At 38.8% G+C, this 13,297-nt stretch overlaps 1 protein-coding gene across 1 annotated transcript in view; it reads right to left on the reverse strand.

The window, feature by feature from the left end:
* The window catches only part of ELP2 (elongator acetyltransferase complex subunit 2), a 35,866-nt gene that overhangs the window by 10,010 nt on the left and 12,559 nt on the right, over positions 1-13,297 (reverse strand). The window contains exons 6-15 of the mRNA XM_005867298.2: positions 11,662-11,726; positions 10,814-10,880; positions 10,207-10,347; positions 8,744-8,839; positions 7,575-7,675; positions 7,263-7,394; positions 3,744-3,893; positions 1,515-1,703; positions 648-717; positions 61-156 (exon numbers count right to left, since the gene is read on the reverse strand). Coding sequence (XP_005867360.1) covers positions 61-156; positions 648-717; positions 1,515-1,703; positions 3,744-3,893; positions 7,263-7,394; positions 7,575-7,675; positions 8,744-8,839; positions 10,207-10,347; positions 10,814-10,880; positions 11,662-11,726 — 1,107 coding nt within the window. The remainder of the gene's footprint in view (positions 1-60; positions 157-647; positions 718-1,514; positions 1,704-3,743; positions 3,894-7,262; positions 7,395-7,574; positions 7,676-8,743; positions 8,840-10,206; positions 10,348-10,813; positions 10,881-11,661; positions 11,727-13,297) is intronic.

The raw sequence follows: 13,297 nt of genomic DNA on the forward strand, positions 1-13,297 counted from the left end.
CAGCAGTGGCAAATATGAGTACTAATGATTCTATTAAATCATCTTTTTGTGAGTTCTTACCAGAAAGTATGGAGGGTTGAAAGGCCATCTGATGAGTCTCAAAACCTGCCCTAGTTAACAGCTCTTCTTCATCAGAGGGCTGAGGAGCTATATCTCCTGGTTTAAAAGAAACATATAACATCATGAAGATAGTCACCAACTTTACGTCTCCTATACATGTTCCAATATTAAGGCCACCAATCAGAAAGTAGTGGTACTTCAAAGTAGTGTAATTCAAAGCCATATCCATGTGATTGCAAAGCCAAGGGTGCTTCTGTTTCTGCCACTCCAGTGTTTTCTAATGTGCTCGTAGGAGCACTAGTCAGTTCCATAAGGATTCCTTCCTTTTCCTTTGACCTAACATTTCCCAAGTTTGTAAAACATGGAACATTCTTTCAGCTACCCATATTAGCATCCGTGGTTGTAGTGCTCCATGACACCATTTCAGGGTCTGCATGTGTACAGAGTACTTATCACAAAATATGTAAAAAAGGAGACAGATGTGTGTATTGTGATTTTAAAAAAAATACCGGCTATAATGAATATTAAGTACATGTTATACAAGTGTGTAAGTAGATTTACATACCAATAATTTTTTTTAGCCTTACCTTGAAAGACAGCTTTATTTGATAATCCCAAAGCAGGGACAGTAGCTCCTTCTGGAAGATCACCGTCTTGCTGGAGTAAAAGTACGATACACGTTTTAAACACTGAAAGTTACTATTACATCAGGCACTACAAAGATGTCATGCTCACAAATGCTGAGAAGCAGTTTAAAGATCACCTTTGTATGGAGACCTACCCAACTTTCATTTCCTGAACCAACAGATGCAACGCTAGGCAATCACTCCCCAACAGACAGGTTCCAGCTAACCCGCAATTCTCTACCCAATCGAGAAAGCTGGGCATCCTCTCATCGAATCCTAACAGCTCACTGAGTTTCAGGGTCTCATAGGGAATGCATTGGGCTGCTTCCAGCAAAGAGTGAGCTGAAAATGGAAGGCCCAGAGCTCTACTTCCAAGAGTCTCATGGGCACATCCCTAATGATGCTCATGCAAACACAGACGTTTCCCAGAAAGGAAGTCACCATATTTTCATTAAACATATTTAAATACTCAAATAGTCAAAAAAAATTTTTACAGAGTACCATCTGAAATGCCAATGATCTGTAAGTTATATCCATCAAATTATCTCATATGAAACTATGTGCTAACCATCAAAACCAGCACAGTGATGATATACAGTATTCATACCTTAATTTAATATTTAATTATTTTACTGTCTTGAGCTAATTTGTTACAAAACTTCTGGTTTTAATATTTAAATACTTAATATTTAAATTAGTGCACCACAAGTTTGTCAAGCCAATAAAATGGTTTGACTTCCTTTCTACTCATTTATAGCCTTAAGCAAAATTTTTTAAAATTTCAATGAAGAGACTAGATTTAGTTAAAACATTTAGAGGGATACTCACATTACAAAGTACATGATTCAGTGATTGGCCTGTAATGGCACAAAAATTTTCCACAAAATTCCGAGGTGCAGAAAATACTCGAAGAACTTTTTCATCTGCTCCAGATACAAACTGAAACCGATTAATCATTGCCAAACATTTCAGGTCATATCCATGTATCTGAGGCCGTGCAATTTCATGCCAAGTCACCTGGGTATTAACATAGGATAAATAAAAGTGACCATCAGTTCCAAAACAGAATTTTTTTCAACAAGCAAAATATCAGACACAAAAATCATTGATTATGCCATGGAGATATGACCCTGGGGCAGATTCATCCATGTTGTTGTGTTCAATCCTTTTCACTGCTAAGTAGTTCCTTGTACAGATATACCACTACTTGTTGATCCATCCACCTCCTGTGAAGACATCTGGGCTGTTTCCAGTTTTTGTCTTTTAACTAAAAAAGCAGGCATGAACATTCGTGTACAAGTCTTTGCATGGCTATAGCTTCTATTTCTCTTGGGTACTAGTAAATACTACCTATAAGTAGAATGGCTGAATGACATGGGAGATGTATATTTAAATACTAAAGGCCCGGTGCACAAATTCATGCACCAGTGGGGTCCCTCGGCCTGGGCTATGGGATCGGGCCAAAACCAGCTCTCCGACATCCCCAAGGGGTCCCAGATTGCAAGAGGGCACAGGCCAGGCTGAGGGACCCCACTGGTGCACAATCGGGGCCAGGGAGGGATGCAGGAGGCTGGCCAGCTGGGCAGGGAGTGTGGGAGGGCTCCAGGGCATATCCGACCTGTCTCACTCAGTCCCAATCAGCCGGACCCCAGCAGCAAGCTAACCTACAGGTCAGAGCATCTGCCCCCTGGCGGTCAGTGCACGCCATAGCAAGTGATTGAGCGGTCTTAGCATATCATTAGCATATTACGCTTTGATTGGTTGAACGGATGACGGGACACTTAGCATATTAGGCTTTTATTATATAGTATTTCAGAAACTGCCAAAGTATTTTCCAAAGTGGTTTATACATTTAACATCAGTATATGAGAGTTCTAATTGCCCACTTCCTCATCAACACTTGGTCAGTCTTTTAACTTGAATCATTCCAATATGTATACAATGGCATCTCACTGTAGCTTTCATTTGCACTTCCCTAATGACGACTGGTATTGAGAATCTTTTCCTGCCTTATTTTTCTTAGAGAAATATCTGTTCGAATCTTTTGTCCTTTTTTTTTTTTTACTAGATTGTTTGTTTCCCTATTACTGTCTTCAGAAAAGTTTTTTTTATATATTCTGGATATAAGCCTTTCCAGATATGTAAATACTTTCTCCAAGTTTGTGACTTGTCTTCTCATTTTCCTGACAGTGTCTTTCAAAGTGGAAAAATTTTACATTTTTGTTCAGTTCAATTTAATGATTTATTTTTATTTTTTTTAATGATTTGTTTTTAATAGATCATGGAAAAACAACTGAGCCATATCAGTAACACATCACCAAGAGCAACAGAAAATCACTCTAAATCATTTGCCTTGTTTTTCATTTGACTATAATATTACTCCCATCTCAACTCTATTAATGTGAATCTACCATATGCTACTAAAGCAATGATGTCAGTGGCCAGTTTCATTAGCTCTCATGAACTGACCCACAATTGGGTTCCATGAGTGTTTGTCAGAAATTGAAGCTGCGTATACTGGCTTTCTCTATTGCGTACCACAGTTCGATGGCTTACTAGCGGTCAAGTTTTCTAAGCTCAGTCCAAGATTGATAAGTTTCCTGGACAAAAACCACCCTCAACTACTACTATCTAACACTATGACTTTAGGAATTAGCTTTTGCTGCAGACTTGATAGTGTTTCCTAAGAATTAATAACAAGGCATCACAGAACTTTTGTGTGGAAGTGAAATAAATACATTTAACACTTGAATTATTTGAATTGTAAAGAGAGCATGTATGCATAAGTTTTTAGGAAAATATCAAACTGTTTCCAGAATGCTTGTATCTTTTTACATTTCCTCTAGCAATGTATGAACGTTCCAGTTGCTCTGTATCCTTATCACCACTTGTTACTGTCAGTATTTCTTACTTCAGCCTTTCCAGAGGGTGTGTAGTGACATCTCATCTTGGTTTTAAATTTGCATTTCCCTAATAGCTAATGATGTTGCTCCACTTTTCACATGCTCATGGATGTTTTTTATTAACGGGGATCAGTCAAGCACGACGACATTTTACCTGTGATTGATCTTTTCTATTCCATGGAGCAAAAAGTCGAGTTGTCTGGTCAGTACCAACAGTGATGATAAATTCTCCTTCTGGATCCCACATTAGATCTTGGACACCATCAAAGTGTCCTGAAATGACAATCTCTGGAGTCCACTCTCTCTGTAATGAAAGTGCTCATGACACATCAAAATAACCAAAGACCACCACCACTCAAAATAAAATCTGATAATGCCTTCAGCCCTCAGGTCTTCTACTGGGAAAGACTAATTCATAGAATCATTATGAGGATTAAATGAGCTTGTATTTGTAAAGAACACACAACAATGTCAGCACAAAGGAGGTACTATGTGAGGATTTATTTGTTAAACTAAATAAGCGAAGAGTAAAATGAGTTATTAGATTCCAATTGTGTGCCTCAATGGCTTCCTTTACTAAGTCAAGGGAATTGCAGAGTAGAAGACAGACGGGTGAATCAAGCCTAGTTGGTTCACTTTCTGAGGGAGCCTACACAAGCCACCACATAAATAATGATAACAAAATACAGAAACTGTCATATGGCTGGTCACCCAAGGATATACTTTTATTGATTTTAGGGAGAGAGATAAACATTGATGTGAGAAAGAAACATCAATTGGTTGCCTTCCATATGCGCCCTGACCAGGGATTGAGCCCACAACCTTTTGGAGTATGGGACGACACTCCAACCAACTGAGCCCCCTGGCCAGGGCCACAGAGCATCTTTTTTTTTTTTTACATATATTTTTTATTGATTTCAGAGAGAAAGGGAGAGGAAGAGGAAATAGAAACATCAATGATGAGAGAGAATCCTTGATCGGCTGCCTCCTACGTGGCCCCACCGGGGATTGAGCCCACAACCAGGGCATGTGACTAGGAATCGAACTGTGACCTCCTGGTTCATAGGTTGATACTCAACCACTGAACCACACCAGCCAGGCTTGACAACTTTTGAATGTCTATTAGGGCAAAACCAAGTGGTGGTAAAACTTGTCTTAAGAGGAAAATTAAATTTGTCTAAATACCTAAAAGGTCATTCACAAACAAGACTGATGAATGGGGTCAGTGATTAAGTTAAACTGTACTATTTTCTGGTCAAAAAATAAATAAAAAGGCTATGACAAAGAAATGCTATTAATTTCCTCTGTGGCATACAGAGGATTCTAAAGTTAGCACTCATGGGAGTTTCCGGAAAGTTCTGAACAAAGGGCAGCTTTTTGGACTATCAGTGGTCTTCCACTGCAAGCCCTAAAGGGCAGTTTGTTTTTAAAAATCACACTCTTGCCCTACCCAGTTTGCTTCAGTAGATAGACATCAGCCCATGTGCTGAAGGGTCCTGGGTACAATTCCGGTCAAGGGCACGCACCTCAGTTGCAGGCTCAGTTCCCGGCCCTGGTCTGGGCGTATGTAGGAGGCAACCAATTGATGTGTCTCTCTCACATCGATGTCTCTCTCTGTGTCTGTCCCCCTCCCTTCCATTCCCTCTAAAAATTAAAGGACGAAATATCTTCGGGTGAGAATTAACAACAACAACAAAAAAATCACTCTTGATCATAACAATGTACATCTCTGGTTTGGGATGTTGAAGTGCAGAAGGTTGTGGGGGTGTGTGGGGCTGGCAGGCGGGAAGGGGGGGGCATATATGGGAATCTTCCATGCTTTCTGCTCAATTTTTCTTTGAACCTAAAACTGCTCTAAAAAATAGTCAATTTAAAAAAAAAAATCACCCTCAATACTTGTAAGTAGCTATTATAAATTTGAAGCCAAGTTACAAGCACAAGTACAGTGAGATTCTGTCTTCTGGTTTGAGTTTCTCCTTAGTCATCTGATGCTTTTTCCTATGAAGGGTCTCAAAGACCACCTGCAATATGGCTCAAAGGAGCTCTGAGTTAAGAATGAAATTAAATTTATCCCCCAAAATATTTATTTCTAAAAGTCATTGCTGATGATTTCCTGTTTCACTTAATAGAAACAAGCCCAGCCAGCGTGGCTCAGTGGTTGAGCGTCAACCTATGAACCAGAAGGTCAGGGTTCAATTCCAGGTCAGGGCACATGCCCAGGTTGCGGGCTCAAGTCTCTAATGTTGGGCATGCAGGAGGCAGCCAATCAATGACTCTTTCTCATCATTGATGTTTCTATCTCTCTCTCCCTCTCCATTCCTCTCTGAAATCAATAAAAAATATATATATTTTAGAAAAAAAAGTGGAAACGATCATGAAAATCAACTACAAATAGAAGACACAAGGGAAAGAGCAAGTCACCCTATGTATTGAGAAGTCAAATCCTCATCGGTAACACACCTATTACAAAGCCCACAAATTAAATGTTATGCAAATCCATGAATTTGTACTTTAAAAGGAAGCCATTATCTGGTGATTCACATTTCAGTCAATGTTCTGACTTCTTTCATTTATTAAAATACATTTACATAGTATCCAATATATGCCAGGCCCTGTTTTTTATGCTGTACAAATATTAACTCATTTAAGCATCATAAAAACCTTAAGTGTAGATGCTACTACTATCCACATTTTACAAATGAGAAATCTGAGACAGACTTAGGTAATGTCCTCAAGGACATACATCTGCTTAGTAAGTGCTGGCGCAGAATCTGAATTCAGATGTCTAGCTCCAAGACCTGTGCTCTTAGCCACTATGCTCCTGCTATTGCATTTCCCAAACCCAAGCAGCAGATAAGAAGCAAATTAGAAAGTAAAAGATGGAATAATGTTCAGCATGATCAGAGGAAGAAGATTACCTCTCTTTGAGAAGAAACCAAAATTATAAGAAAAAGCTAAAAGGACCCAATACTTGGAAGGCCATGTAGAATTACACATAACAACAGCCCCTGAGAGCATCAATATAATCCATCACAAAGTAAGTGTTCAGAATGCCCTTTTGTCAGTCACTTGTTCAATCATTACCTATGGAGTACCTAACCATTCAACAAGAAAATGTCAAACTATGTTACCTTCTTTAAGATAGGAAAGTTACACATTTTAGGAAAAGCTCCCATAAAAAAATTTACATAGCTTAAAGGAAGAACTTAAAATTTATATAGCTTAAAGTTCATTTACGTAGAAATTTTATATATGTGCAAATTTCAATGCCTCACCAATGCTGGAGAAATGAATACTTTTATTCTTAGAAAAGTATGAGTTTCTTACCTAGTAAACTATAGTATAATGCTTACAAAAAGAAGTGATGTCATTCAAACTTAAATGTCTCTACTGGTACTATGTAGTGCAGCGGTTCTCAACCTGTGGGTCGCGACCCCTTTGACGGTCGAACGACCTTTTCACAGGGGTCGCCTAAGACCATCTGCATATCAGATATTTACATTACGATTCATAACAGTAGCAACATTACAGTTATGAAGTAGCAACGAAAATAATTTTATGATTGGGTCACAACATGAGTCACAACATGGGTCACTGTATTTAAAGGGCCAGAAGGTTGAGAAGCACTGATGTAGTGCTATAAGTTAACCTGGGTTTCAAGTGCTTTTCTTACTGGGTTAGCTGCATTCTGTTTCCACAGGTGCAATGCTCCATGGAAAGCATGAGCGATGATCAGAGAGCCATCTTCATTGAACTGGCAATCATAAAATCCCAAAGTATTTCCACCGACTTCCCCTACTCGAACCTATAGCAATAACAGAAAACAATTCATAATCAATAGAAACCACTGATTCCAGAGATTATGTTCTCACTCATTTAACATATACAAAGAGTGAACATCTGCAGCTCTAGGAATACAGACTTGGGAATTAAATATTCAGTTTATAAATTCAATTTTCTATTCCTTAAATATCCACATTTTTACCTGTTCTAGCCAAACTCCTGACTCTTCATCTGGAGCCCAGAGAATCATGGTTTTATCCATTGAGGCAGACAATAACCTCATTGGCTGCTGTAGAACACCATCTAAAAAATATAAACTAATTTCTTTAGGTTTTCACCAGGCATCATGTTTGAAGATTACTAGAAAAAACAACATGGATATTGCAAAAAACGTTCACTTTCGCAATGCAATAGCAAAATCTGGAAACACCACAAATGTCTACCATAAGAACAAGTAAACAAGTTGTGGTATATTTAAACAGTGTAATATTAAACTGCAATAAAAATAAACAAACTAGAGTTACATGAATCAACATGGATACAACTCCAAATATTTAGCATGGTAAGCTAAAAAGGCAAGTTGTAAGAGGCTAGGACACACTGAGATTGTTTCAATAGCTGTGAAACTACTGTTTGTGGTGACATCAATATGTAAAGTATAAAAACATGCCTGGGAGTGCTAATACCCAGAATTCAGTGCTGCAGTTGCCTCTAGGGAAGGATGGAGAGGCCAGGGCTCGGAAAGAATACACAGGGGTCCTCAATATCTATGCCTTTTTTTAAAAACTGTAGCAAATAATATATAATATAATAAAAGCTGAATAGTGGTTACCTGAACAGTAATGATGGATAGTCTCCATTTCTGGTTTGGGGAAGGAGCTCTGGGGAAGAATGAGGCTGTGCCTTACTCAGCTCCACTCCAGTACCAGCATGAGCACACACACATCACACCAGAAGTGGAGGTTAAGGGCAAAAGGAGGAGGGGATCTTATTTTCTCATAAATTATGCATGTCAGTATTACCATCTTTGTATTGCCAAGGGTAAAGGATCCAGTGAAGTTTGCCCAAAACTCAATTTCTCTCCAATCCCATAAAGACTAGTCTGAAACTTTTCAGAAAAAAAGTTACTGAGGTGAGGCACTTTCAGTAACTGTGGCAGGAATCACCCTTTTCCTGCTCAGGAGTACAATCTGCAGTGGAATTGAGTGTCCAGCAGAACAGGGCTGCAGTATTGCACTTTGTCAACTTGAAAATGTCTTACATTTGAGATTTCTAATCACACTCAAACTACCCTCCATTTTATTTGGTCAGCTTAACATTCTGCATGGGAGATTTAACTGATGAGGGATATATGCATGTTTTTTGTCCTACCTTTGTAAAATGAAGGCTGCCAATGAACTGCATTCACCCAGCTTTCATGACCAGCCAGCACGGTCTCCAGAGTAACCGCAAATGCCATTTTAATACCTTTAACAAATGCAATGAAGAAGCGCTGTTTCCTCAAAACTCTTCTAGATAAATTTTTCTACACCCTTGTCTCTACCCGGTCAGAAATAAACATTAAAGAATATGCTTTATTTTAAATATTTTCTGGGATATATTGTTATACTACAACTTAAAAGCAAAAAACAGACATGCCAGCCTCCTAGCTATGCTTATCATTATCAGAGTATAATAACCTAAAATGCCACTTAAAAGAAATTAAGATAGCCCTGGCCAGTTTTGCTTAGTGGTTACAGTGTTGGCCTGTGGATCAGAGTCTCGGGTTTAATTAAAATATCCTCAGGTGAGGATTAATAAAACAAACAAAAAAAGATAAATGCAGAAGTAAAGGAAGACAAGTCAGTTTGAAAGTTTGTGACCTTTCAAACAAAATAATTCATAAAAATATCACAAAAAATTTCAACTTTGGGAATAGCTACTCATAATATGCTGGTTAGAGTATTTCTTTGCTCCCCCCATAAAACTGTTACCAAAATCTCAACTCTTATGGGCTTTATAATCAAGAAGAGCAATAACAGCCCTAACCGGTTTGGCTCAGTGGATAGAGCATCAGCCTGCAGACTTAAGGGTCCCAGGTTCGATTCCAGTCAAGGGCATGTACCTTGGTTGCGGGCACATCCCCAGTAGAGAATGTGCAGGAGGCAGCTGATCGATGTTTCTCTCTCATCAATGTTTCTAACTCTCTATCCTTCTCCCTTCCTCTCTGTAAAAAAGTCAATAAAATATATTTTTTAAAAAAAGAAGAGCAATAACAAAGAAGAGAATTCCTGGGGGAACAATGCTCACTGAGAACTAACTTTACAATTTAGATACACATCCAAAAATACCTTCTTCAAAAAACTAACAAAAATAACTTCTTCAAATACAATTATTTCAACAGGATCAATACCCCATGCGGGGGTACTGTTCTGATGCCAGACAGTAAGAAAATCAGAATTATATATACTCCTCAAATGTAGGAATTTAGCTTGTCTTGTAGAGTATCTTCCAACTAAGGTACGGCTAATTCACATTTCTTTTGATCTTCATATGCTAAAATTACAAATTTAGTAACATTATACAAGTTAATTTATTGAGAAAACATTTTGAAATATTTTCAGCAATTTTTAAAAATCTTACTAGTATGGTTTACAACAAAAATAAGTTTCATATATGAAAAATGACTCATCATTCCATAAAAATTAAAAAAAGGAAAAATGCATAGTATCAAATTTCATGTAGGGCTCTGATATTTCTGAAAAACTAACCTTCACATAGGCTTATAATAAAACAAAATGATTCAGCTAGGAGACCTAAGTATTATTACATCAAATATTTTCATTATTACTCACTTTCATTTTCTACAGTGAAAGTATTTTCCTTCAGTCTTATATTATCATCATCCTGATTTTCTAATGATGTTGATTTTATATACATCCTCCATATTCGTATCAGGCAATCTTGTGAACAGCTTGCTAGGAAAAGATCTTTACCTAATTAAAAAAAAAGTTTATTATTATTAAAACAATATATTCTTAAATTTAGGTATAAGACTTTCTCCTCTACAACAGGCACACGTCTAGATTTCCTGAAAAAATTAGACTTTGCTTCCTTACCCTTCATTCATTTGACCTATATTCAGTTTTACTGACATTGACAAATATAGTACAATGCTGATATATGGTTGTAGCATGTGATAATCTTATATACAGTCTACTAAGATCTACAAAGAACTTTTCAAGAATGCCTGCATGTGGAATAGTCGGCTTGTGTCCTATTTTAAACATCAACTTGTTTCATCTTCTACCACCCCAATTAATAGTTAACAGAAGGGATAAGCATCTTCTTTTCTAATAGTACATACAAAGAAACTTTTAAATTAAAACACAGGGGGCTGCTTTCTTGGAAGTTACACACACTAGTCCCCATCACAGTGATTTAGCAAAATTTCATACTGACCAAAGGCTGCCCATTCCACGCCTCTTATCCAATCCTCATGTCCACAGAGAAAAAGCACTTTCTGAAACTGTAAGATAAAAAATCATCAGGCCTGGGGTAAGAATTTAATAGTTTCATGTATATCGATTTCATTTGGTCCCAGCCAGTCCTGCTGCATCTCTTCTTTAAAAAAAAAACAAACCAAAAAAAAACTGGGAACACTATCTGATTAGACACAAGATAGAGGTCTCATGAAAAAATCTCATAATCACCTATATCATCTAATTGAGTAATGCTGAGTAGATAAGATCTGTAGACCTAAAATACTCTAAATGTTTACAAAATAGAATGATATACGCTATGATGTAACATAGATTAAAGGTAGGTAGTGGAACATTCACAACCATTTTAAACTGTCTTACAGAATGCAAAGAAACTATCTCCTTTATTAAATAAAAGAGCCTCTAGTTAAGAACCCCCTTTCTATAAATTCCCTCCCCTAGTTTAACTACTCAAAGTGTACATAAGGTTCAGAAAGACAAATGAACACTACTAGGGAGTGTTTTCACTGTAGGTATGATGTACATCACTTAAAATTTTAAAGAAAAAACACTACCACAGTATCTTCCTTCTCTTCTTCCCCCACCTAGCGACCTGTTTCCTTCTAACAACCCTGGACCTGGTAGTCAAGGCAGCAGCTGCTTGGTGGAAAACCATCTAACAAAGAATTGTAAAAGAAATACTCCTATTAGATTATTTTGGTTTAGATGAGAACATTCCTGAAATTCTATAATCTGGAAATAGTTGGCATTAAGAAATGTAATTAAGCAGAAGCTAATGTCAGTCTCTTCATAAACATCATCAATTACCTGCTCATTCTGTTGAACAAATAAGTGGATTTTGCAGTCATCATCGCCACATGCTAGTATTGGTACTGGGGGGAAAAAAGAGGCTTTGCTGTTAAGTATTCAATCAGACATTATGATTATCACCTCTGCTGGATTCTAAGCTCTAAATAAACCCTGGTTTCTATTTCTCACATCACTGAACAAATAAATTAAAAGTGCTCAATAAATGTCTATAGGAATAAAGTGAACTCTCTAAACGTCCTATTAAATGGTTACTTGGCAATGAATGACTACTGATTGAGAGCCCTTTTCTCCATTATAAGTATTTTATGATAGAAGGAGCAGCGAAAGGAGAAGCATGAGAGCAGTTGGGAGCATTTTCACTGTCAACCTGAAGACTAATATGAAGTTAGCCCAATCTATGTATATAAAAGGCTAATATGCTGTGTCCGACCGTTCGTTCGACTGTTCAACCAGTCACTATAAGCACTGACCACCAGGGGGCAGACACTCCGACCAGTAGGTTAACTTGCTGCTGGAGTCCGACCGAGGGACTGGGTGAGATGGGCCAGACACACCCTGGAGCCCTCCCACGGTCCCTCCCCAGCCCCGATGGGATCCCTTGGCCTGGCCTGCACCCTCTTGCAATCCAGGACCCCTCAGAGGATATCAGAAATCAAGTTTTGGTCCAATCCCTGCAGGCCAGGCCGAGGGACCCCACCAGTGCATAAATCCATGCACCAGGCCTCTAGTTGAATAATAAAATGAAGAACTACTATCAGCCTAGCATCATGGTTACTGCACAAAGATGCAGTCATGGTATGGTTGTTACTTTGAGGGCCTCACATTTTGAGAATCCAATAGTAAAACAAAATTCCTGAAGCAAATAAAAACACATATAATTAAATATGTGGTTAAAAAGCTATGAGAGGTGCAAGTGTAAAATTGGTTTTCTTTAATAGCACAAAAAACTAATTCACATTACCAAGGGATAGCCTTCATGACTGTGGAGCAAAATAAAGTAGGAACTCTTTCTCTAGGGCAGTGGACGGCAAACAGCGGCTCGCGAGCCACATGCAGCTCTTTGGCCCCTTGAGTGTGGCTCTTCAACAAAATACCACGTGCGGGCGCGCATGTACAGTGCGATTGAAACTTCGTGGCCCATGCGCAGAAGTTGGTTTTCGGCCTGGGCGAGTCTATTTTGAAGAAGTGGCGTTATAAGAAGTGGGGGGTGTCAGTCAGTCGGGTGACGGGAGACTCGGCACAGGCGGGCCCCGGGATACGCAGCTCAGGGGAGGCGTGTGCAATTCATGCACGAGTTGAGTGAGCCAGTCAGCAGTCTCGTTGTGCAGTGGTTAGTGCTAGTCGCGTCTGCAAATCTCGCGCGGGTGGCAAAAGTACCTACTCGAACGGGCCGTGGGATACGCAGCACAGGGGAGGCGTGTGCGATTCATGCACGAGTTGAGTGAGCCAGTCAGCAGGCAGTCTCTTGTGCAGTGGTTAGTGCTAGTCGAGTCCGCAAATCGCGCGTGGGTGACAAAAGATAGACGAAACAAGTATACCAGACGAGTGTGGATGGGAGAGTTGGAAGGGGTCGACCTCAGCGAACGTACCTCAATCAGATAGAGGACGTTTTTAGCAAAGGCCAGCTTAGGAG

The sequence above is a fragment of the Myotis brandtii genome, unplaced genomic scaffold (assembly GCF_000412655.1).
Source record: "Myotis brandtii unplaced genomic scaffold, ASM41265v1 scaffold248, whole genome shotgun sequence".
Classification (NCBI taxonomy): domain Eukaryota; kingdom Metazoa; phylum Chordata; class Mammalia; order Chiroptera; family Vespertilionidae; genus Myotis; species Myotis brandtii.